The 26400-nt window shown below is 40.4% G+C and overlaps 1 protein-coding gene across 1 annotated transcript in view; it reads right to left on the reverse strand.

Annotated features, from left to right (window-relative positions):
- The window catches only part of MYO16 (myosin XVI), a 441642-nt gene that overhangs the window by 199476 nt on the left and 215766 nt on the right, over positions 1-26400 (reverse strand). Inside the window, exons 21-22 of the mRNA XM_040422330.1 lie at positions 19414-19566; positions 5046-5246 (exon numbers count right to left, since the gene is read on the reverse strand). Coding sequence (XP_040278264.1) covers positions 5046-5246; positions 19414-19566 — 354 coding nt within the window. The remainder of the gene's footprint in view (positions 1-5045; positions 5247-19413; positions 19567-26400) is intronic.

The raw sequence follows: 26400 nt of genomic DNA on the forward strand, positions 1-26400 counted from the left end.
AAATGGCTGAAGTTTTGTCATTCACCACACAACGGCTAATAAGCCCTTTTTTTTGCTACTAATACACGCCAAAAAAGGCTTTAGAACATATAACTGCACCACTGAACGTCAAATAATACTTTTATTTTGCCTCTAATAAATGACAAAAAAGGCTTTAGAACTTAGAACTGCACCGCTGAACGGCAAATAAGCCCTTTTTTTCCCACTAATACACTCCAAAAAAGGCTTTAGAACATATAACTGACGGCACAAGAGCTAATAAGATGTAGAAATATTTCCTAGTAATACACACTGTTAATGGCTGTATCACACAGCCCTTGCACACCAATAAAAGGTATCATTTATTGCAAAACTGAAAGCAGTATAATGGCAATTTGGATCCCCAGTCAGTGCAGCAAGGTGTAATAGGATTGTTCCTATTACCCAGGCTGTAAACTCCCCTAATGAACCCTGTTCTGCTTCAATACTGTGGAATAATTCCTCCCTACACTTCTAATGCTCTTTCCTTGAACTTCTATTCAGCAAAATAAAAGTTTTCAAGTCTTTCCTAGCGCTTCTCTAGCTCCTGCTGACATCTCTCCCTGCACTAAGTACACTGGAAAATGGCTGAATCCAAGATGGCTGAGACTATTTATTGGGCTGTGACATCACAGGGCTGACTGGCTTCTGATTGGCTGCATGCATGGCATTGTGGATGATCCCTTGTTCCCAGAGTCCTTTGCTCCATGTACTAACATGTGCAACAGCAATTTTAGGAAAAAGTTTGATTTGTTACCATGAAGTGTTAGGAAATTCGGATTTGGTGTGAATCGAAATTTTCCAGAAATTCCGATCGAATTCCACTTCGTCAACTACGATTCGCTGATCTAGTGATGATCACAGCTTAACTCCTTCCCCTCCCTGCAAAATGACCTCTGCACAAGTCACAAAGTATATCTAGAAAACTCTCCCATCAAAGTCATAGAACATCTCTAGTCTATTGTGTTTATGGTTTATCGGTCTGCTACAAAGCATATCCATGAGATCTACTAAGATTCATTGGGCCCTAATACAAAACAGATCTTTAACCCATTATGAACAGAAGCTATGATGTTAGTAAAAAGTGGACCTGACCTTGCTGTCCATAGCCGCCAAATAGAAATTTCCCAGTTAGAAACTTTTATTTCTAAAACTGCTTGGTAAAATAAAAGCTGTCCTGTGATTTGTTGCTATGGGGAGCAGGCCCAGTCAATCTTCTAAAAGTTTTCATAAATGTTATTTGCATTTGATATATAATAAACATTCACATTAATGTGGGGTGTGCATGGTTCTATACTGAGAGCGGAATCAACTCGTCTAATTGGTAACTAATGTCAGATACATTTAAATTCACAGTATATGTGATAGAATTGTGCAACTGACTGCAAAAGTAGTAAATGCTATAATGTAAAATATAAAGGAGGTTCCCTTTTACTGCCCTCAAAGGGGAATGAAGAAAATGTATGCCGGGAGATAATAGAAAAATTCTAACTTAAATGCAAATGTAGAGAATGAGAACTAAGAAAAAAAGAAGCAAGATACAGTTAGGTACAATGACTGATTTCCACAAACTGGATGGATTACACAAATGTATCTATACAGAAAAAAAGAACAAAAATTTAAAGGAAAGATGTCACCATGTTTAAGAGACATCTTTTATAATGGTGTGTGACAATTTCCATGTGCAGTAGTTTTTATAAAAACAAAGATTTTTAGTTACGGGAGGGGGAAAACTGTGTGAGCCTTCAGTCTTCTGAAGAGTGTATACGCACTCTGAAGTCCTCTGTATTCATGAGCAGTCAGCTGTGACTGAATAGCAGCTTTCTCTCTATGCACAGTAATAGTGAGAAAGCTGTCAATCTCCAGAAGGATGGCACAGGGGCTATGCTCATAAATACAAGGGTTCCAGGCTCACACAGCACTCGGCTGGCTCTGCATCTGATACACTGTAATTTTGTACAACTGAATGCATATTGACAAGTAAGTAACATACCACAGTAATCACAGTGTCTGTCACTATGGTAAAGGGGTAGCTCCCTGCCGCTGATTTCCAGCTCCTTCACTCCCCAGGCTCCACCGCAGCTCTCAGGTCTCTCTGTGTCAACATTTGGTTTGACTCAGGTTACGTGTAGCGATGGGCAGCAGGGGCAATATTCGAATTCGTAATATTTTGCGAATATTCATCATAAATTCGCAAATTCGAGAATTTGCCATTATTTTCTTAATTGCGAAAATCTGGTCACTTTTGCTACATTTTTCAAGCTGCTAGAAGTTTCCTGAGACTGGAGAAAATGGTTGGCACGGCAGAACATTACAATAACTTTATATGCAGATAGAGTGCTCCAATATATTTGCAATTGCGCAAATCGCCAATTAATGATGCGCATATTTTGGCGCAATACATGCAACTTCACATTTTAGCAGGTCTGACTACATATTACTGATTGGTGCAATAAGTATTGTTGTGAACTTGTGACATCACAGCACTATGTCTGTAGCATGTATGTATGGACAGCAGAACCTATCACACTACCTAACACCCTGCACTAGAATCAACTACACTCTATCACGATATAACCTACACTGACTATCTCCCACTAACTATCTGTATTTTATATATATATATATATATATATATATATATAAAACTAACTAATGTAATGACACAGCAAAGCACAGAGCACAGCAATGACACTGCTGTCTCTGTCAGAACTGCAAAAAACTGCAGAAAATGGCTGCTGGGGAGGTTCTTATATATTAAGGGGTAGGCAACTTTCCTATTGGTTGCTAGGGATGTTGCTAAGCTCAGACAAAGACATTGCAGTCTTCTCACTGGCCCACAAGCAAGAAGCAGGGAGGGATCATGGGTTCAGATGAAAAGAAATTCACGAATATATAGCACTATATTCTAAATCTTCGTGAATTCTCAAAGTGGCGATATTCGAGATTCGAATATTCACACCCAACACTAGTTACGTGTCTGTTATGTTACATGATGCATGGGGGACACATCACTGTTACAGCCAGTCATTGGCGGCAGTAGCCATTTGAACTGCACCAGACCAGATGTTGACGCTGGGAGATCTGAGAGTTGCAGCAAAGAAAAGGAGCTGGAACCCACCAGCAGGGATTAGGTAAGTATGACACTGTGGGGTCTGCCTTTAAGGCCCCCAGGGGTGAACAATCCCTATAATACTGCCCTCAGAAATGGCAGCATAAACCTGGTGATGGATATATTTTACATTTTTTAAAAGCTTTCTTTGTTAAGTTGTTAAAGCTTCTAATAATCAGGTTCTTACTAATGTTAGTTCCTGTAAGCTGAGTGACAACCAATATTGCTGCCATTACTGTTCCGGTATGGAATGTATACAGTACTAGTATTCTGAGGAAGTAGGAATATTTGTGATGTTGAATGCTGCTAAACGACGATCCCTATGGTCATTGTATTGCCCAGAACAGCAAGCTTATCAAAAGTAGAACTTTGGCTAGGTTTACACTACATTCTGCAAGAACATTCGAAGAGTGCCACACAAACGCACCACATGTACTGGATGTAGCTGTATACATTTCACATTGTTTTTTATACAAACACAATCATGCAGTTTCCTGATTTGTCATTGAGTTGTATTGATTAGCTCATTTGACAGTGCCTTGGAATGCCAAGAAGGCAAAACTATAGTGACCTCTACCAACCAAACCAGATAGAGCATTCTTTCGACATATGTTTGGCTAAAGAAAAGGACATGATAGCCTAGGTTCACATCATGTATCACATTGTTTTACATAGACTCCAATGTTTAAAAAACATCTGTCAATGTCTTTTTTTAGCAGACCCAATAGCACAGTCTACCATGCTTTTGTGCCCAACAAAAAATGGCCAGTTACAGATTTGTTTTTTTTAACCTTGAAGTCAATGTGAAACAGATGAAAACAGATGCCCTTCATTTGCACCCATTTTTTGGGGTATCTGTTTTAATGTATGATAGAAATGTGATGTGAACCCAGCCTTAGACATGTGCACTAGGAGAATTTCCCGGCATATATGCTGTACACAGTACAGGCAATGTAACCCTAACAAAAGATGGTATTGAATATTGGAGATTTCTTTACAACTTGACCGAAGGTCAATATCTAAATCCCCTCTACATTGGCAAAAGAGCCTTTCCACCATTATAATAGTGATATTATAATACTATATCTGCTCTGTACATAGAACTCCCCAGTCCTTACAAACATGTACAGAATGTTAAGAAATGAGTAAATCACTATTTAATTTATATCTCTTCCAATATTTTTGCTATTTTATTAAATTATCTTGGCCTTTTGCCCGCTCTCCCTCCCAAATGTATTGGCGCTGGGTTGTGAAAATGGCAAACGTGCGCTCAACTGCAAACTTAGCCAATCCAGATTAGAATTCCCTATTTCTTATTCCTTAAGGCATGTAACCTTTTACAAATCAGGGTGAGATGAGTATATTAATGCTTGAACGTATCCTTATTGGGAGCCAAGTCTAGTAATTTGTGAGAAATATTAAGTGATATTCAGCAAGTAATCTCCTAGTCTACTGGCTCAGCTGGCAAGCCATGACACATGTTACACTAATGAACTCTAGACATGTTGTGGCAGCAGCATCATTATGGGGAAACTGTGCATATATACATTCTGCTTCTTTGGCAGATCACAAAGCTCCTACACAAATGACAAGTCACCGCAGATTTAGAATGTGGTGTGCCAGGCCAAGAATGAATTATTGAATGTCATCCAAATGGTTAATTAGTTAAGATTTCTCTTAGCCTATCAGAAGGATCTTGTAAGAAATGTTATTAAATTCTTGATCCAGTATCTTAATGAAGGGAATTAAAAAGGAACATTAATATATTTTAAAGCAGTGACACCCATGAATAAATCTACCAGTATGGAAAAGATTCAAGCTGCTGAAATATACCGTAGATTTGTATTGTGTAAGCAAAGCTATTATTCAGAGGAGAAGGTGCATGGAGTTGCCCGTTTTAATATATGTAGCTTACCCTTCCAGCATAATGCATAATTGTGAAGACAGGACCTTGTTCCTTGGATGTGACATTGCCATTTCCATCTTTTGCTGATGTATACACTGTATTTGAATTTGATGTCTCCAGGAGTGACTGAAGACGTTTGGAAAGGGTTTGTTCCATTGGATGAATGGACTGACTTTCTTCATCTAGAACAGACAGAAAACCTAATGGTTTCTGAAAAACAAGCACATGTTTGTTTCGGTTTATTACCATTTAACACCATGAGGTACTTCATAAAATAACAATCACTACTGTTGTGCATATAAAATAATTGAAAAATGTTATTCAATAACACAGACAGATGCATAAAAAGATGATAGATAGATAGATAGATAGATAGATAGATAGATAGATAGATAGAAAAATAGAAGATAGGTGGATAGATAACAGATAACTAGATGTTAGACAGACAGCAAGATAGATATACAGGGTGGGCAATTTATATAGATACACCTTAATAAAATGGGAATGGTTGGTGATATTAACTTCCTGTTTGTGGCACATTAGTATATGTGAGGGGGGAAACTTTTCAAGATGGGTGGTGACCATGGCGGCCATTTTGAAGTCAGCCATTTTGAATCCAACTTTTGTTTTTTCAATAGGAAGAGGGTCATTTGACACATCAAACCTATTGGGAATTTCACAAGAAAAACAATGGTGTGCTTGGTTTTACGTAACTTTATTCTTTGATGAGTTATTTACAAGTTTCTGACCTCTTACAACATGTGTTCAATGTGCTGCCCATTGTGTTGGATTGTCAATGCAACCCTTTTCTCCCACTCTTCACACACTGATAGCAACACCGCAGGAGAAATGCTAGCACAGGCTTCCAGTATCCGTAGTTTCAGGTGCTGCACATCTCATATCATCTGAAGGCAATCATCTATGCTGTGAAGATACGAGATGTGCAGCACCTGAAACTACGGATACTGGAAGCCTGTGCTAGCATTTCTCCTGCGGTGTTGCTATCAGTGTGTGAAGAGTGGGAGAAGAGGGTTGCATTGACAATCCAACACAATGGGCAGCACATTGAACACATTTTATAAGTGGTCAGAAACTTGTAAATAACTCATGAAAGAATAAAGTTACTTGTTGATGTGTCAAATGACCCTCTTCCTATTGAAAAAACAAAAGTTGGATTCAAAATGGCTGACTTCAAAATGGCCGCCATGGTCACCACCCATCTTGAAAAGTTTCCCCCCTCACATATACTAATGTGCCACAAACAGGAAGTTAATATCACCAACCATTCCCATTTTATTAAGGTGTATCCATATAAATGGCCCACCCTGTAGATAGATAATAGACAGACAGTGATATATATATATATATATATATATATATATATATATACACACTGCTCAAAAAAATTAAGGGAACACAAAAATAACACATCCTAGATCAGAATTAATTAAATATTCTTCTGAAATACTTTGCTCTTTACATAGTTGAATGTGCTGACAACAAAACCACACAAAAATTCAAAAATGGAAATCAAATTTTTCAACCCATGGAGATCTGGATTTAGAGTCACACTCAAAATTAAAGTGGAAAAACACACTACAGGCTGATCCAACTTTGATGTAATGTCCTTAAAACAAGTCAAAATGAGGCTCAGTAGTGTGTGTGGCCTCCACGTGCCTGTATGACCTCCCTACAACGCCTATGCATGCTCCTGATGAGGTGGCGGACGGTCTCCTGAGGGCTCTCGTCCCAGACCTGGACTAAAGCATCTGCCAACTCCTGGACAGTCTGTGGTGCAACGTGACTTTGGTGGATAGAGCGAGACATGATGTCCCAGATGTGCTCAATTGGATTCAGGTCTGGGGAACGGGCGGGCCAGTCCATAGCATCAATGCCTTCGTCTTGCAGGAACTGCTGACACACTCCAGCCACATGAGGTCTAGCATTGTCTTGCATTAGGAGGAACCCAGGGCCAACCGCACCAGCATATGGTCTCACAAGGGGTCTGAGGATCTCATCTCGGTACCTAATGGCAGTCAGGCTACCTCTGGCGAGCACATGGAGGGCTGTGCGGCCCTCCAAAGAAATGCCACCCCACACCATTACTGACCCAATGCCAAACTGGAGGATGTTGCAGGCAGCAGAACATTCTCCACGGCGTCTCAAGACTCTGTCACGTCTGTCACATGTGCTCAGTGTGAACCTGCTTTCATCTGTGAAGAGCACAGGGTGCCAGTGGCGAATTTGCCAATCTTGGTGTTCTCTGGCAAATGCCAAACGTCCTGCACGGTGTTGGGCTGTAAGCACAACCCCCACCTGTGGACATCGGGCCCTCATATCACCCTCATGGAGTCTGTTTCTGACCATTTGAGCAGACACATGCACATTTGTGGCCTGCTGGAGGTCATTTTGCAGGGCTCTGGCAGTGCTCCTCCTGTTCCTCCTTGCACAAAGGCGGAGATAGCGGTCCTGCTGCTGGGTTGTTGCCCTCCTACGGCCTCCTCCACGTCTCCTGATGTACTGGCCTGTCTCCTGGTAGCGCCTCCATGCTCTGGACACTACGCTGACAGACACAGCAAACCTTCTTGCCACAGCTCACATTGATGTGCCATCCTAGATAAGCTGCACTACCTGAGCCACTTGTGTGGGTTGTAGACTCCGTCTCATGCTACCACTAGAGTGAAAGCACCGCCAGCATTCAAAAGTGACCAAAACATCAGCCAGGAAGCATAGGAACTGAGAAGTGGTCTGTGGTCACCACCTGCAGAACCACTCCTTTATTGGAGGTGTCTTGCTAATTGCGTATAATTTCCACCTGTTCTCTATCCCATTTGCACAACAGCATGTGAAATTGATTGTCACTCAGTGTTGCTTCCTAAGTGTACAGTTTGATTTCACAGAAGTGTGATTGACTTGGAGTTACATTGTGTTGTTTAAGTGTTCCCTTTATTTTTTTGAGCAGTGTATATACAGTGGGATGTGAAAGTTTGGGCAACCTTGTTAATCGTCATGATTTTCCTGTATAAATCGTTGGTTGTTTTTACGATAAAAAATGTCAGTTAAATATATCATATAGGAGACACACACAGTGATATCTGAGAAGTGAAATGAAGTTTATTGAATTTCCAGAACGTGTGCTATAATTGTTTAAACAAAATTAGGCAGGTGCATAAATTTGGGCATTGTTGTCATTTTATTGATTCCAAAACCTTTAGAACTAATTATTAAACTCAAATTGGCTTGGTAAGCTCAGTGACCCCTGACCTACATACACAGGTGAATCCAATTATGATAAAGAGTATTTAAGGGGGTCAATTGTAAGTTTCCCTCCTCTTTAAATTTTCTCTGAAGAGTAGCAACATGGGGGTCTCAAAACAACTCTCAAATGACCTGAAGATAAAGATTGTTCACCATCATGGTTTAGGGGAAGGATACAGAAAGCTGTCTCAGAGATTTCAGCTGTCTGTTTCCACAGTTAGGAACATATTGAGGAGATGGAAGACCACAGGCTCAGTTCAAGTTAAGGCTCGAAGTGGCAGACCAAGAAAATTCTCGGATAGACAGAAGCGACGAATGGTGAGAACAGTCAGTGTCAACCCACAGACCAGCACCAAAGACCTACAACATCATCTTGCTGCAGATGGAGTCACTGTGCATCGTTTAACCATTCGGCGCACTTTACACAAGGAGATGCTGTATGCGAGAGTGATGCAGAGGAAGCCTTTTCTCCGCCCACAGCACAAAAAGTGCCTCTTGAGGTGGGCTAAAGCACATTTGGACAAGCCAGCTTCATTTTGCAATAAGGTGCTGTGGACTGATGAAACTAAAATTGAGTTATTTGGCCATAACAAGGGGTGTTATGCATGGAGGAAAAAGAACACAGCATTCCAAGAAAAACACCTGCTACCTACAGTAAAATATGGTGGTGGTTCCATCATGCTGTGGGGCTGTGTGGCCAGTGCAGGGACTGGGAATCGTGTCAAAGTTGAGGGACGCATGGACTTCACTCAGAATCAGCAGATTCTGGAGACCAATGTCCAGGAATCAGTGACAAAGCTGAAGCTGCGCCGGGGCTGGATCTTTCAACAAGACAACGACCCTAAACACTGCTCAAAATCCACTAAGGCATTTATGCAGAGGAACAAGTACAACGTTCTGGAATGGCCATCTCAGTCCCCAGACTTGAATATAATTGAAAATCTGTGGTGTGACTTAGGGTCCATTCACATGTCCATGTGTGTTTTGCGGATCCACGGATCCGTGGATGCGCAAAACACGGACATCAGCGATGTGCGTTCCGTATTTTGCACATCACCGGCATTCTCATAGAAAATGCCTTTTCTTGTCCGCAATTGCGTACAAGAATAGGACATGTTCTATTTTTTTCGGGATCGGAATTGCGGACCCAGAAGTGCGGATCCGCAATTCCGGATCCGGGCAGCACATAGAAATGAATGGGTCTGCAATTCCGTTCCGCAAAATGCGGAACGAAATTGCGGACGTGTGAATGGACCCTTAGGCTACATTCACACGTCAGTATTTTTCTATTTCCCGATTTTCGGTCAGTTTTTTGCGGATCCGTTGTTCCTGAAAATGTTTCCGTATGTCATCCGTATGTCATCCGTTTTTTGCGGATCCGCAAAAAACGGAAACATGTATAAATTTCAATAAGTAAATAAAGTTGTTTGGATTTCTTTGAAAAAAAAATAATTAAAATGTAATTTCCAGGAACGGAATCCGCATAAAACGGATGACATACGTAATGACAGCCGAATGTCTTCCGTTTTTTGCTGATCCTTTGACTTTGTATTGTACTAGGATCCGAATTTTGCGGAAAAGAATAGGACATGTTTTATATTTAAACGGACATGCGGAACGGAACAACGGAAACGGACAGCACACATTGTGCTGTCCGATTTTTTCCAGGACCCATTAAAAATGAATGGGTCCAGATCTGGTCCAGATCTGTTCCGCAAAAAACGGAACAGATCAGGAAAGAAAAAACGGACGTGTGAATGGACCCTTAAAGAGAGCTGTCCATGCTCGGAAGCCAACAAACCTGAATGAACTAAAGATGTTTTGTAAAGAGGAATGGTCCAAAATACCTTCAAAAATACCAGAATCCAGACCTCATTGGAAACAACAGGAAGCATTTAGAGGCTGTAATTTCTGCAAAAGGAGGATCTACTAAATATTGATTTCATTTCTTTTTTGTGGTGCCCAAATTTATGCACCTGCCTAATTTTGTTTAAACAATTATAGCACACTTTCTGTAAATCCAATAAACTTCATTTCACTTCTCAAATATCACTGTGTGTGTCTCCTATATGATATATTTAACTGACATTTTTTATCGTAACAACCAACGATTTATACAGGAAAATCATGACGATTAACAAGGTTGCCCAAACTTTCGCATCCCACTGTATATAATCCAGAAAATGAGCGGCACTCCAGTAGATTAAGAACAAATGACTCCTTTAATCAGTCATTTGTTCTTAATCTACTGGAGTGCCGCTCATTTTCTGGATTATTCACTGGGGTAAGAAGTCTATTCCCTTGGAACGTGCACCCGATTTTTTCAATATCTGCCAGTGCCGCCATTTTTCTCTGATATATATACTAGCTGAAGGACTCGGGTATATTTAATCTATTTCATTTAATGTTTGTGTGTGTCGTTAAAAGATATCAACACTATCCACTATAACAGTGACATCTACAGCACCCCATCCCCAAAAGAGTGAACTCCACAGTACCCCACCCCTTAAAACTGACCCCTCCACAGTGCCCTGTCCCTTAAAATTGGACCTCCACAGCAGCCCACCCCCTTAATGTTGACCTTTACAGCAGCCTTCCCCTTTAACAGTGACTTTAACAGCATACCACCCACTTGACAGTGACCTCCACAGGGGCCCGCCCCCTTAACAGTGGCCTTTACTGGATCGGGGGCGTGTCCTTTCCAACAGCTCACTCTAAGACAGCATCACTGACAGTGTACTGTCCGCATCCGCATTTCCGGAGCACGGTCCCGATCTTCCGGTCTGCAGCTCCGGCAAAAAATAGAGCATATCCTATTCTTGTCCGCAATTGCGGATAAGAATAGGCATTTCTATGGGGGTGCCGTTCAGGTGTATTGTGGATCCACAATTTGCGGATATGCAATGTACTACGTAAGTCTGAATGGAGCCTAAGAGTGTAAGCTGCAGGGAGAAAGTTACCCTCCTTCCCACCCCTGCAGCTGAAAGGTTGATTTTTACCTTCATTTTTTTCAATTCCCGTAGGCTCAGGAGTGGAAGGGGGCATGGCCTGACCAGATCAGGGGCGTGGCTTAGCTGGTCCTGGGGCGCATTTTAAGTCTTTTGAGGGTGGACACATTGTGGCAGGGGGCGTGTCTGGGTTCCTTCCTGCAAGAGTGATGCCCCTCTGGGAACTTTACTGGCTCATTTTCATACCAAATAAACTGGATTTTCAGAGGATAAAAACATCTATTGCTGGAACAAAGGCACATCTTGAAATAAGGTACTAAGTGCTATTAGGCCATGGCTTTACTTCAATAGCAATTATCCTGGTGACAGATTTTCTTTAAAGCTCTCCTACAGCAGTGAAGATAAATGGCTGGGTTGTTATGGAAACCTGGAGTAAAACTGTGTATATGGAGGCTGGAGGACCTGCAAGCTTCTATTGGCTGATAAGGGTCATGTGACCAAGCTTCTATTGGCTAATGCATTTTTTGGGAATATCTCAGGAATGCTACATCCTAGAGAGCTGAGACTGGTCTAAAACCTTCCCAGACAACTGATGTACCTGTGTGCCAAATTTCGTGATTGTAAATGTGACGTTACAGATTCCTTTAGCGGACATACACACACATACACTCAGCTTTATATATTAGATATATACAGTGGATATAAAATGTCTACACACCCCTGTTAAAATGTCAGGTTTCTGTGCTGTAAAAAAATTAGACTTTTTCCACCTCTAATGTGACCTATAAACTGTACCACTCAATTGAAAAACAAACTGAAATCTTTTGGGTGGAGGGAAGAAAACAAAAAAAACTAAAATAATGTGGTTGCATAAGTGTGCACACCCTCTTATAACTGGAGATGTAGCTGTGTTCAGAATTAAGCAATCACATTCAAAATCATGTTAAATAGGAGTCTGCATACACCTGCCATCATTTAAAGTGCCTCTGATTAACCCCAAATAAAGTTCAGCTGGTCTAGTTGGTCTTTCCTGATATTTTCTTAGTTGCATCCCACAGCAAAAGCCATGGTCCACAGAGAGCTTCCAAAGCATCAGAGGGATCTCATTGTTAAAAGGTATCAGTCAGGAGAAGGGTACAAAAGAATTTCCAACTCATTAGATATACCATGGAACACAGTGAAGACAGTCATCATCAAGTGGAGAAAATATGGCACAAAAGTGACATAACCAAGAACTGCATGTCCCTCCAAAGTTGATGAAAAGAATAGACGAAAACTGGTCTTGGAGGCTACCAAGAGGCCTACAGCAACATTAAAGGAGCTGCAGGAATATCTGGCAAGTACTGGCTGTGTGGTCAACAATCTCTCGTATTCTTCATATGTCTGGGCTATGGGGTAGAGTGGCAAGACAAAAGCCTTTTCTTACGAAGAAAAACATCCAAGCCAGGCTACATTTTGCAAAAACACATCTGAAATCTCCCAAAAGCATGTGGGAAAAGGTGTTATGGTCTGATGAAACCATAGAGGTGGCAGCATCACGCTTTGGGGCTGTTTTTCCTCAGCTGGAACTGGCGCTTTAGTTAAGCTAGAGGGAATTATGAACAGTTCCAAATACCAGTCAATATTGGCACAAAACCTTCAGGTTTCTGCTAGAAAGCTGAACATAAAGAGGAACTTCATCTTTCAGCATGACAGCGACCCAAAGCATACATCCAAATCAACAAAGGAACAAAGAAATGGCTTCACAAGAAGAAGATTAAAGTTTTGGAATTGCCCAGCCAGAGCCCAGACCTGAATTTGATTGAAAATCTGTGGGGTGATTTCAAAAGGGCTGTGCACAGGAGAGGCCCTCGCAATCTGACAGATTTGGAGTGTTTTTCCAAAGAAGAGCAAGTCAAAATGTGCCATGCTGATACCCAAAAATACTGATGGCTGTAATAAAATCAAAAGGTGCTTCAACCATATTATTTTATTTTTATATTTTTTCTTCCCTCTACCTAAAAGATTTCAGTTTGTTTTTCAATTGAGTTGTACAGTTTATAGGTCACATTAAAGGTGGAAAAAGTTCTGAAATTATTTATCTTTGTCTAATTTTTTTACATCACAGAAACCTGACATTTTAACAGGGGTGTGTAGACTTTTTATACCCCCTGTATATATATATATTAGGGTGTTTCATTTTGTAATGGAAAAAAAAATAAAAATTGCAGACTTTGCTTATGCCCCGAGGCTCGGTGATTTCAAGAAGATTGGAAAATATTTAGAGGTTGCACACTTTCATCAGTTTTGTAAAAGTAGGCAAAAAATATGATTTTTCAATGTTAATTACTTTTATTGGGAAAACTAGAAATCATAAACTTAAAAAAATATAATATTCAAACTAGACACTAAGATTAATAGGTAGTATGATAAGCAAAACATGTGTTATATTAAGCAACTTTAAACAATGCAATCCCTTGTTTTGTTAGCTTGGTGACGACTTTTCTGTGATGCTCGACTACCCTCAACAAGAATTGTTTTTGTTGTTCGTCCCTGACCGATTCGCTAAACTTTTTTATCAGAGCAATTCCTCTTTCTGCGGTATCATTGACCACCTTAAGAGCATTCACATGGCTTCTTAGAGAATCACTGCAGTATTTTGTCATGTCGTGGATCCCAAAAAATTCAAAGAACGTCTTTGTTTTATTAGTAACGAAATGGCTCTTGTACTTTCTTTCAAAAACTAGGTTTTTACCCTCTAATCGTTTCATTTCCTTTTTCTTTGCAGGTTTGGTTTCAAAATTTTTAGTCATATTTTCCTTAACAGTCTGAGTAATACGTTTGTCCAAAAAAGCCAATCCTACGTTTGTTTCTGAGAGATGCCAAAGGTGTCTCTTAGCAACTGTGAGAGCACTTTTTTGACATCTGCATCTGGGTAAGAGCTCAGAAGCTGTAGCATATCCAAATCATTCTTTGGAGCCCATCGACTTACAACAGCCTCGTGCAAAAAGCAAACATACAGCAGGATGACAAAATGTGCAGCCCATTTCATTCCTTTCAATTCTCGTTGAGGAATATTCAACTGTTTAGTGAAGAGGATAATTTTAAGTGCATATATTGCCTTTACCATCCACCTTGCTTGATGCAGAGCCCCTGGGATCCTGAAACTGAAGTCGTTTTTAGACCAACCTCCTAGGTACACGAGTGAGAGTAGTAATAAAAGTGATCAATGTGTGCAACCCCTAAATATTATCCAATTTCCTTGAAATTTGGCATATATATCTTTTACATCACTGAGACTTGGGGTTTAAGCAAAGTCATATGAAAATCACATCTTTGGAAAAATGAAACACCCTATATATACATAGATAGATAGATAGATAGATAGATAGATAGATAGATAGATAGATAGATAAACAGATAAATAGATGATAGACAGACAGCAAGATAGATAGATAGATAGATATGAGATATATATATATATATGATAGATAGATAGATAGATAGGAGAAAGACAGATAGATCGATAGATTTCAGATAGATAGATACAGTTGCAAGAAAAAGTATGTGAACCCTTTGAAATGATATGGATTTCTGCACAAATTGGTCATAAAATGTGATCTGATCTTCATCTAAGTCACAACAATAGACAATCACAGTCTGCTTAAACTAATAACACACAAAGACTTAAATGTTACAATGTTTTTATTGACCACACCATGTAAACATTCACAGTGCAGGTGGAAAAAGTATGTTAACCCCTAGACTAATGACTTCAAGAGCTAATTGCAGTGAGGTGTCAGCCAACTGGAGTCCAATCAATGAGATGAAATTGGAGGTGTTGGTTACAGCTGCCCTGCCCTATAAAAAACACACACCAGTTCTGGGTTTGCTTTTCACAAGAAGCATTGCCTGATGTGAATGATTCCTCGCACAAAAGATCTCTCAGAAGACCTACGATTAAGAATTGTTGACTTGCATAAAGCTGGAAAGGGTTATAAAAGTATCTCCAAAGGCTTGCTGTTCATCAGTCCACGGTAAGATAAATTGTCTATAAATGGAGAAAGTTCAGCACTGCTGCTACTCTCCCTAGGAGTGGCTGTCCTGTAAAGATGACTTTAAGAGCACAGCGCAGACTGCTCAATGAGGTGAAGAAGTATCCTAGAGTGTCAGCTAAAGACTTACAAAATATCTGGCATATGCTAACATCCCTGTTAGCGAATCTATGATACGCAAAACACTAAACAAGAATGGATTTCATGGGAGGATACCACAGAGGAAGCCACTGCTGTCCAAAAAAAAACATTGCTGCACGTTTACAGTTTGCACAAGAGCACCTGGATGTTCCACAGCAGTACTGGCAAAATATTCTGTGGACAGATGAAACCAAAGTTGAGTTGTTTGGAAGAAACACACAACACTATGTGTGGAGAAAAAGAGGCACAGCACACCAACATCAAAACCTCATCCCAACTGAAGTATGGTGATGGAGATATCATGGTTTGGGGCTGCTTTGCTGCGTCAGGGCCTGGATGGATTGCTATCATCAAAGGAAAAATGAATTCCCAAGTTTATCAAGACATTTTGCAGGAGAACTTAAGGCCATCTGTCCACCAGCTGAAGCTCAACAGAAGATGGGTGTTGCAACAGGACAACGACCCAAAGCATAGAAGTAAATCAGCAACAGAATGGCTTAAACAGAAGAAAATGCGCCTTCTGGTGTGGCCTAGTCAGAGTCCGGACCTCAACCCGATTGAGATGCTGTGACATGACCTCAAGAAAGCGATTCACACCAGACATCCCAAGAACATTGCTGAACTGAAACAGTTCTGTAAAGAGGAATGGTCAAGAATTACTCCTGACCGTTGTGCACGTCTGATCTGCAACTACAGGAAACGTTTGGTTGAAGTTATTGCTGCCAAAGTAGGTTCAACCATTATTAAATCCAAGGGTTCACATACTTTTTCCACCTGCACTGTGAATGTTTACATGGTGTGTTCAATAAAAACATGGTAACATTTGATTCTTTGTGTGTTATTAGTTTAAGCAGACTGTGATTGTCTATTGTTGTGACTTAGATGAAGATCAGATCACATTTTATGACCAATTTGTGAAGAAATCCATATCGTTCCAAAGAGTTCACATACTTTTTCTTGCAACTGTAGATATATAGATAGATATGAGATAGATAATAGATAGATAACAGATAAATAGATGCTAGACAGACAGCAGGCAGCACAGCAGTAAGAGGAGTAAAAATGGAGTGCCAGCGGCTGTAGAGGCGATCCACCAACCAAAAATATAAATTGATTGAACTCCACGGCACTTCCAAAATCAAACGTGTGTTTATTCACCAAGTGACAGTGACGTTTCGGTCCACTCAGTGGAACCTTTCTTAAGCAGTGATGTCATAACTGTTTGAGAAAGGTTCCATTTAGTGGACCGAAATGTCACTGTCACTTGGTGAATAAACACACGTTTGATTTTGGAAGTGCCGTGGAGTTCAATCAAAATAGATAGATAGATAGATAGATAGATAGATAGATATTAGATAGATAATAGATAGATAATAGATAGATAGATAGATAGATAGATAGATAGATAGATAGATAGATAAAGTAAAGCAAAGTCCCTTTTTAATTTTAGATGAACTAGAGAAACTCAAGCTGGTTTTAAAGGTGGTGATATGTGGACTTGTTTACAGTATGTGGACTTGTTTACAGTTACAGACTACAATATCAGTGATTCTCTAAAATGGTAATTACACTAGTTATATTGAACCTAGATCAAAATTGTAACCACAGTTTCTGCACATAGATTCTGACTGCCTGACTTCAAACTTGACTGCTCTTGCCCATGTCTAAACATCCTAGCCAAGGCAGAATAACAAACAACCTGGGACACAAACCCCACAATGCCCTAACATGTCTGTGAAGGTCGCAGAAAGTCAAGCTATTTTTAAGATTTAAATAAGTTGTAGCCTGAATATACCATATTAGGGTTTGTCTGAACAGCTGGAAAAGGGGCATGGCCACCTGTCACTTTGAGCTTGACAAGAACAGTCCCCTCTTACTACTTACCAAAATCTCACCACATAAAAACTCCTCTACATTTCCACACCATGTGACCATTCACAATTTTATTCAGCTGGCTAATAGTGGTTTGGTCCAGAAAATGAACCCTTGAGGCCCACATCTGCGACCTCTTACGTCATACCCATACACAAATAACAATTAAGGGAGAAATGACAGACACTTACAAATGACCTTTAAAATACTGTCTGAACTACCGTGCATTTCCTTAATACTTACTTGTAAAAATGATCTACAACTACAGTATACATATAGACATATGTGAGTGAAGACTTCCAATTTTATGCGGTGATGAATATTTCATGTCCCTTTACATAATCTCTGTCTGGTACATTGTGAATGCCAGGAAACATGACTTTTACTTGTAACAGATTAATTATTCAATGGCACTTTTTCGTGGTTTCTACACTTTTTTGCTTTATATTAAAGGTGTGACTATCTGTGGGCCTAGCAGTGAATAAAAGGAAACTTCTATCAAACGTTATATATTGTAAATCCTTGTAAAGGATAGTTTGTTGCATGTGTATCAAAGATTGCAGAAATGAAGAGACTTGCTTCCAGTTTAACAGCATTGCAGAATGAATAATGGGATCAAAGGGTCTCACTTGATATTCTTAGCCCATCCTTCTGTAGTATGACCCTTCTCATTATTTTCTTTTCTATCATAAGTGTATTTCATTAGATTTCTTTATGTCAATATAAACCTTGCTGTTGACTTCTAGTATTATTCTCGTGTACTCTCATTGCACAATGATAACACTGAAGGAATACCAATAAGCATACAGTAGTAGGTCAGCACGCCTATTGTTATGAAAACTGATGAGTAGTTATGATCCTAGATAGTTAAGACAGAATTTGCTCTACTGCATTTAAAAGTATTGCAATACTAAAAGATAAGTACATGCACATTAAAGGGCTTGCTCAGCCAATTATTGTTTTCTGATGAAAAGGTTCATAACAGTAATAATAATAATTATAATAAGTCATACTCATCTGACATACTGACCCTCCACCGCTACCTTTTTGACACTTCCTGGTCTCCTACTAATTCTCTACTTCTGAAACATGGGAAACGACTCACAAGCTCAGCCAGTTGGAACAGGAGCCATGGAGGATCGGTAGAGTGAATATAGCTTATTTTCTTATTTTGAGTTTTAAGCCCTTTTTTTACCAAGAAGTTCAACAGGCAACCCCTTTAAGTGCAAGAACTATGTATGCCACTCTAAACAGAATACATTCTTTTTGCACATGGAGTATAGTCTTTGGTATGGAGAAAATAATAGAGTCTGCACTCTGCTATAAAATATCATTAACCCCAGCATACATTTCTTCATGTCACATGAAGCATGGCAATAAAAAAAAAAATGTTTCTAAGTAAATGACAGTGAGCCCATCCCTTTTTGACTAGAATGCCCATTAATGAAGACAGGATATTCTCCTATTTTTTTTTCCATTCTCCTATAGTATATCTTATTTATAGTGGCCTTTTCTTTGAGAGGACCACCCCACTATAAGGCCATTTTTCAATGCAATTTTCGGTGGTTGTCTCAAAGAGGTTTTGCTGTCTAAAATCCATTCATTGTATTATTTTCAAATAGGAAATGCGTTTGGTGCTGCAGATTCACGTCAAAAAAGACTTCTTGGGTTTAATGACTATTTCCTTTTCAATAGACGGCAGACATGATTATTTTTTGGGTATCACAGACTGGAAACTATACTCTGCTCCATTTGCAATAATATATTAATATATTATATTAAATATTATAATATATATTATATTTATTATTTTGTATGGAGCCTGATATAAATGAATCTCACACTTAAAGGGGTTGTCTAAGTGTTTAATACTGATAACTTGATAAATAAAATACAGAAGCTTGAATTAGTCATATGTTATAAACCAGTATAATCTAAAAGTTCAGGGGAAAATCCCTTATTTTTCATATAAACTGTATATGATTGCACTCATGTATACAGCTAATAATTTGTATGATGGTTTTCTTCAAATAAAGTAATTTTATGAGCACAAAGGTTCTACATGCTGATGCACAGAAAATGTATACAATATTAGGAATTGAGTTTTACAACACTGTAGAATACCTGGAAGAAAAAATCTAGCACTGTTGTGTGGTTTCCAGGACAATACATGGTTTCCATGGAAACTCCCTCTTGTTCACATTCAATTTGTTCTTGTAGAAATAGCACTTCATTGATATACTGATGGATTTTTTCATTGGTCAGATTAATGCATAGCTGTAAATACAAGTAACATTTTATGTAAATATAAAAGGGACACATAATAAAACACATCATCATTGTACAATATGTTTCAGCAACACATTAACTTACTATGCATTGTGAATGGAAACAGCACATAATAAACATGGTCTGTTAACTGCCAATTATACTTGACTGTAAAGTGAGGATACAAATCAAAAGCAAACATAAAGTGAACAGTAATTATCTACATAGATATCAGAAATGTTGTGCAGGACCAAAAACTAGTACAACGTCACACCTTTGTATAGTTTATTACTGTGTGTAATTTCATATAAATGGAACCTTATCAAACCCTTTCCATGTATGTTCTCTACTAGACTACGCCCTTTTGACTGGAGAAAATTTCAGCTATCACCAGTCTTCAGGCTGAGCATGTCAATTCTGTTAGAATTAATGAAATCACTGAGTAGGACTGAACTTCAAACAGAACTGACAAAATATTCTGTATAAAATAATAGACTGCAGCTCCATAAGAAATGACAGGCTGAATTTTATATAATTTACTCAGAATACGCCACTTAAAAGAGCCATATCTGATTTATCAAAATGTTCAGCTATGTCAAATTTTAGATCCTTAAAGGGGTTGTACCGCAAAAAAATTCAGCATTTTTCAGCCCAACACCTTATTCTGAATACTTTTGTAATTGCATGTAATTAAAAATTAGAGTTATTCAATTAAATCATTCTGTATAGCGCCACCTGCTGTTTGCCATTTTTCTAATTTCTCTGTCCTGCTCACTGAGATGGAAGAACTTGCTTAGTTTCATCCTTCAAATGCCATCAGCTGCGGTAGAAAGAACATCTGAGAGTGCGCCTAATCTACCAGTTTGAAATAAATCTAGCAGAGCAATTGGAACAATGAATGGGGATATCTATCTAATTTCAATTCAGATGCAGCAGAAAAAAATCCACGCGTTGGATTTTCACTGAAGATTTCTCCCTTTTAAATGCAACAGATGAAATCTGCAGGAAATTTGAACAAAAATCAGGAATAAAACCTGTATTTAAAGTGCATTTTGCAGTAGATTTATGGTTGATTTGAAACGGATTTGCAGTAAAAATGTCTTCAATATTTATATTTACCATAAAATGTTCTCAATCTTTTTTGTTACAAAAATATCATTGACATGGCAGTAAAAGACACGGAGGTGGGGTTTGCATAGAACAAAGACGCCTTGTCTTTTCTCTACCTTAAGCTCAATGAAAATTTGGTGTTGTATTGATGATTGGATAATTGGAAATAGTCTAACAATCATATAAAACCCATAGCTGTTGGGCAATGTATTCAGATCAAAGCTGTAAGGGGTCATTTATCAAACTGGTGTAAAGTAGAACTGGCTTAGTTGTCAGCTGCAAGCAATCAGATTCCACCTTTCATTTTCCAAAGGAGCTGTCCAAGATGAAAGGTGGAATTTGAATGTTTACTATTGGCAACTAAGCCAGTTCTACTTTACACCAGTTTGATAAATGACCCCCGTAATGTTTATGTGCTGAAGGCAGTGATAAAAACAATTTAGCCAGGGTCATTTTAATCAGATTTTTTAAAATTTAGATCAAAATACATACATGGGATTTCCAGACTTTAAACATGTCCAAGTGAAATAATTATTTAATCTCCTTTCAAATTCCTAACTCTCCCATTCACTGGTTCCCCACTGGTCTTTCTTCACAACACTGCAGCAATGATGTGTTTTCCTGACAGTCTATCATGGTAATATGTGTCAGGACGACAGGTCATTGCTACAACGTTATAAACAAAGATCAGCACTACGAGACTGATTGATTGTTACATAGTTAATACGGTTGAAAAAAGACATAAGTCCATCAAGTTCAACTAAGGGATAGGTGGGGATTCGAATCCCAGAAGGCATTGAGACTCATATTTCTACATGGTTTGATAAGCATTAATGTTGTTTACTTATAAGAATTCATCTAAACCCTTTTTAAAACTGTCCACTGTTCCTGCTGTGACCACGTCCTGAGGAAGTCTATTCCACAGCTTCACAGTTCTTACAGTAAAGAAGCTTTGACGCTTCCGGTGACTGAACTTTCTCCTCTCCAATCGGAGGCAGTGCCCCTTGTCTTTTGAGCAGTTTTTCACCATATTTTTTGTATGGACCATTTATTTATTTGTATAGGTTAATCATGTCCCCCCTTAGATGTCTCTTATCAAAACTAAATAAATTCAATTATTTTAATCTTTCTTTATAACTAAGACCCTTCGTGCCCCTTATCATTTTAGTCGCTCTCCTCTGTACTTTTTCCAGCTGTAGTGCATCCTTTCTATGTACTGGTGCCCAGAACTGGACTGCATATTCCAGATGAGGCTGCACCAGCGCTTTGTAAAGTGGTAATATTACATCCCTGCCCCATGAGTCCGTGCCTCGTTTAATGCATGACAATATCTTGGTGGCCTTAGAAGCAGCTGATTGACATTGTATTCTGCAATTTAATCTACCATCCACAAGGACACCCAAATCTTTCTCTATAAGTGACTCTCCCAGTGTTACATCACCTAGGACATATGAAGCACAGAGATTATTACTACCAAGATGCCCAACTTTACATTTGTCCACATTGAACCTCATTTGCCAAGGTGATGTCTAATCACTCAGAGTGCTCAAGTTAGCTTGTAGTATATAGACATCTTTCATAGACTGTACAGATCTACATAGCTTAGCATCATCTGCAAAAATAGAAATGGTGCTATTAATCTCGTCCTCGATATCATTAATAAATACTATACTTTCCAAGCCTAGAGAACTTAGTTTACCTATTAAAAATCTATGAGGGACAGTATCCAGTAAGCCTTTGCAAAATCCAGAAACATTATATCACTGTCGTTTGGAACGCTATATTACTGTTAAAACTAATATTTTATTGATTCAACACAAGAAAAGGGAAAGGGAACTACCTATATTAAAATACTAGAGCACCATCTAACCAGTGTACGGTCGATGATATGGACCTATGGAGCCGCAGATTGTGGTACATGCGGCTATAGATGGGGTCACTAGAAGTGCCGCAACTAGTGCTATACTACAAGCTGGATCATAAGGCCATGGGGCCGTGCTAGATCCAATCCACCAGAAGTAGGCACTGTGGCGCGGTCAAAAGTGCTCTGAACCAATCCCAGCTAATAGTGCCCTAAACTAAATTTAAGATGGACTAATCCATTGATAAACATCTGCCTGCAGAAGCCGACCTCACTGGAACCATCCGTTCAGGGTGAATCAGATGTCTGAGTGTCGGCTCTGCAGGCACGAATCAAGGGACACTAGGCTAAGCTGGGTGGAACAGAAAGCTTGATTGCATTTGCTCATCAGCTGCAGAGGGCTGAGAACCGCAGACCTCAACTGCAGTGTGAGCACAAACAAGCAGTAAGATCATTGATTTATCCCCACACCACGCTCGACGCGTTTCACCATATTTGGCTCGTCAGGAGCATAATTCTGTGGTTACATGGACAAATGGTCAAAGCTGCTAAGCCTCCGTGACAGAGGCTGCAGCTGTCAGTACGAGGTGGCCGAACGCGGCCGCTCAAGTGCACGGAATATAAGGAGAGTCCTCCTCCCCTCTGCTGAGTCACGCCTTCAGGGCGGCCAATGAGATTGCAGGAGGCGCGGCACCGCCGCATCATCCGTCCCGCCCCCATTGTACCGCCCCCTCTATGAGGCGGGCCCAGATGAATGTCACAACATTCATACATTAAAGATAGAGCTGATGCATACGGCGGCTCACTGATCCAGCGGCACAGTACAGCAGCGATCGGGATGAGGACTGCTGAGTGGTCATCAGTTCCTCCTGTTGAGGACATCAATCGGTAACGGACAACACAATGGCACAGGGTCACCTCTTAAAGGGACCATGCAGTCTTATTGATCTCAGGTGGTGACACAAAAGCGAGTCAAATATTAATTTATTAATGATAAGCTGTCCAATGCATAATACTCCTGAGACACAGGGATCTACTTATACCCCTGCTGCACTCTCTTGTCATGTAGGTTATAGAAAACACGCAAAGGAGTTATATTCATTCAATCCATGAGGTTGGAGCGCATATAGGCGGTAGATCCACTGTGTCTCTTTTTGCAACAGACGCCTATCAAAGTCACCTCCTCTTGGCGATCTTCTAACCACCTCCACAGCCTGAAATTTAATGGCATCCGCATCACCGTTATGTACAGTTGACATATGTCTGGCGATAGGGGTATCAGCCCCATTGCGGATGTCATTTAGGTGTTCTGCTACTCTTCTGCGGAATTCCCTTGTGGTTTTACCCACATATTGTTTTCCGCATACACAGGTGGCCAAGTATACCAGGCCTCTCGTCTTACAATTTACAAAAGATCTAATATTAAATCTCCGTTCAGTGACGCTGCAAATAAATGTCGCGCCAGTCCGAATTGCAGGGCAAGCCACGCACCCGCCACAACGGAAGGTCCCTTTGAGGCTGGTACTCAGCCAAGTAGATGTAATAGGACCCTGAAAGAAGCTGTGGACCAGGCGATCTCTCAAACTGCGTCCACGCCTGTATGTAATCAATGGCGCGTCGCCTATCATATCTCCAATATCTGGGTCTGATTTTAAAATACCCCAATAGGTCTTCAACAGCTCTCTCACTGTGTTATGTGCTTCATCATATGTGGCTATGATGCGCAACTGCTCTGTTCCCAATGATCCTGGCCTAGGGGTAAGAAGGGCATCCCGATTTTGGGCCAGCGAGTGATGGTACGCCTTGGCTAATACATGTTGCGGGTACCCCCTACTCCTAAACCTGGTTCGTAGCTCACTAGATGCCGTTCTGAAATCCGACATACTAGAGCAGTTGCGCCGTACCCGAAGGTATTGCCCTTTTGGAATTCCCCTCCTCAGGGGCAGGGGGTGGCAACTGTCCCATCTAAGGAGGCTGTTGGTCGCAGTCTCCTTGCGGAACAATCGTGTGCCAATGTTACCCATCCTGTCCCTGAAGATGGTCAAATCCAAAAAATTGATTTGCGATTCCTGGATTTCTGATGTGAAGAATAGTCCCATAGAATTTACATTCAGGTCTGAAACGAACCGATTGAAGTCCTCCACAGTCCCCGACCATAAAATCAGCACATCATCTAAAAAGCGTAACCACAAATTAATGTGGTCAGCCCATCTCTGATTATCCGCGAACACAACCTCCCGTTCCCACCAGCCCAGGTAGAGATTGGCGAAGGTCGGTGCACAAGGGCTCCCCATCGCCACTCCCCTGAGCTGGTGGTACATGCGATGGTCAAAAATGAAACAGTTGTGTTCGAGGATAAACTTCATTAGCTCAAGAACAAATTCGTTATGCTGCCAGCAATGGGTGCCACGTTGACTGAGAAATGAGGCCACAACTCCACACCCCCTATCATGGGGTATGGAACTGTAGAGGGCCTCAACATCCAAGCTGGCCAGCATAACGTTCTCACCAAGATGAATTCCCTCCAGTTTTTTGATCACATCCATCGAATCACGTACATACGAGGACAGGGACACCGCAAAGGGTCGTAAAATCCTGTCCACGTATGTACTGATTGGATGCGTCAAGCTCCCAGTCCCTGAAACAATGGGACGTCCCTTTAATGGGGAAAGTCCCTTGTGCACCTTGGGTAACCCATAGAAACAAGGGATCTGGGGATGTTTGGGAAACAAAAAATCAAATTCAGACCTGCTGATAAGGTCATGCTCGTGTGCTGTATCCAAGAGATCCTTCAGTTGCCTCCTGAAAGTCTCAATTAGATTCATTTCCAGCACGCGGTAACATAAATCATCACTGAGAATGTTAAGACACATGGTCTTATACTGTTCACAGTTCATCACGACAATATTCCCTCCCTTGTCCGATGGTTTAATGACAAGGGAGTTGTCGCGTTCCAGCGAGATTAGGGCATCAGTCTCCCTCTTCTGGAGATTGGACCCAATCCCTCTGGATGTGTCCAACATTCTCAATTGATCTGTGACGACCTTAAGAAAAATGTCAGGTGGTGTTCCATCACTTAGCGGTGGGTTTTTGGTGGAGGGAAGTTTGAGATCCGTGAATGGACCCTCACCAACTTCCCTCTCCCCTTCTTCCATAAGGGATACCAGTAATTGGATATCAGGCAGATCCTGAATATCAACCCCCAATTCCTTGCATTGTTGTTGATTATGTGTCGCAAAGAATTTTTTCCATTTCAGTCTCCTTACGAATAGGGTCAAATCCTTAACCCATTCGAAGGAGCTGAAAGAACAAGTAGGAACAAACGATAGGCCCTTACTAAGTAGTTCCAATTCTACCTCCGTAAGGGACCTATCAGATAGGTTGATAATTTGTAATTTGTCCCTGGACCTGTCTATCACAGGAGTGTCCCCAGTCTGATGACCACCTGCACCCATCCTTAGATGGTATGCTATTGGTTTTTTCTGTTTCTTAGACTGTAAGGTCTCGTGGTCTGATTCCCTAAAAAACCCCCCCGTTGTCCGGGATTCCTACCTCTACCTCCTCTCCCTCTAGGTCCCTTGTTAGAGGGCTGGAAGATGGGGTATTGGCTGTTTTGGTAGGAAGTGCCCTCCAATTCAGTTTCACCCTCTGAGGACGAGGGTTCTGTCTCGACCTCAAGGGTCCTCGCGGTTTTGGTCGCAAACTCAAGGATGCGCCCTTCTTTAAAATCCGCCTTGTCCCTCAAAAATTGGGAATGTTTACGCTCTGTTCCACCCAGCTTAGCCTAGTGTCCCTTGATTCGTGCCTGCAGAGCCGACACTCAGACATCTGATTCACCCTGAACGGATGGTTCCAGTGAGGTCGGCTTCTGC

The sequence above is a fragment of the Bufo bufo genome, chromosome 3, assembly GCF_905171765.1.
Source record: "Bufo bufo chromosome 3, aBufBuf1.1, whole genome shotgun sequence".
NCBI lineage: Eukaryota > Metazoa > Chordata > Amphibia > Anura > Bufonidae > Bufo > Bufo bufo.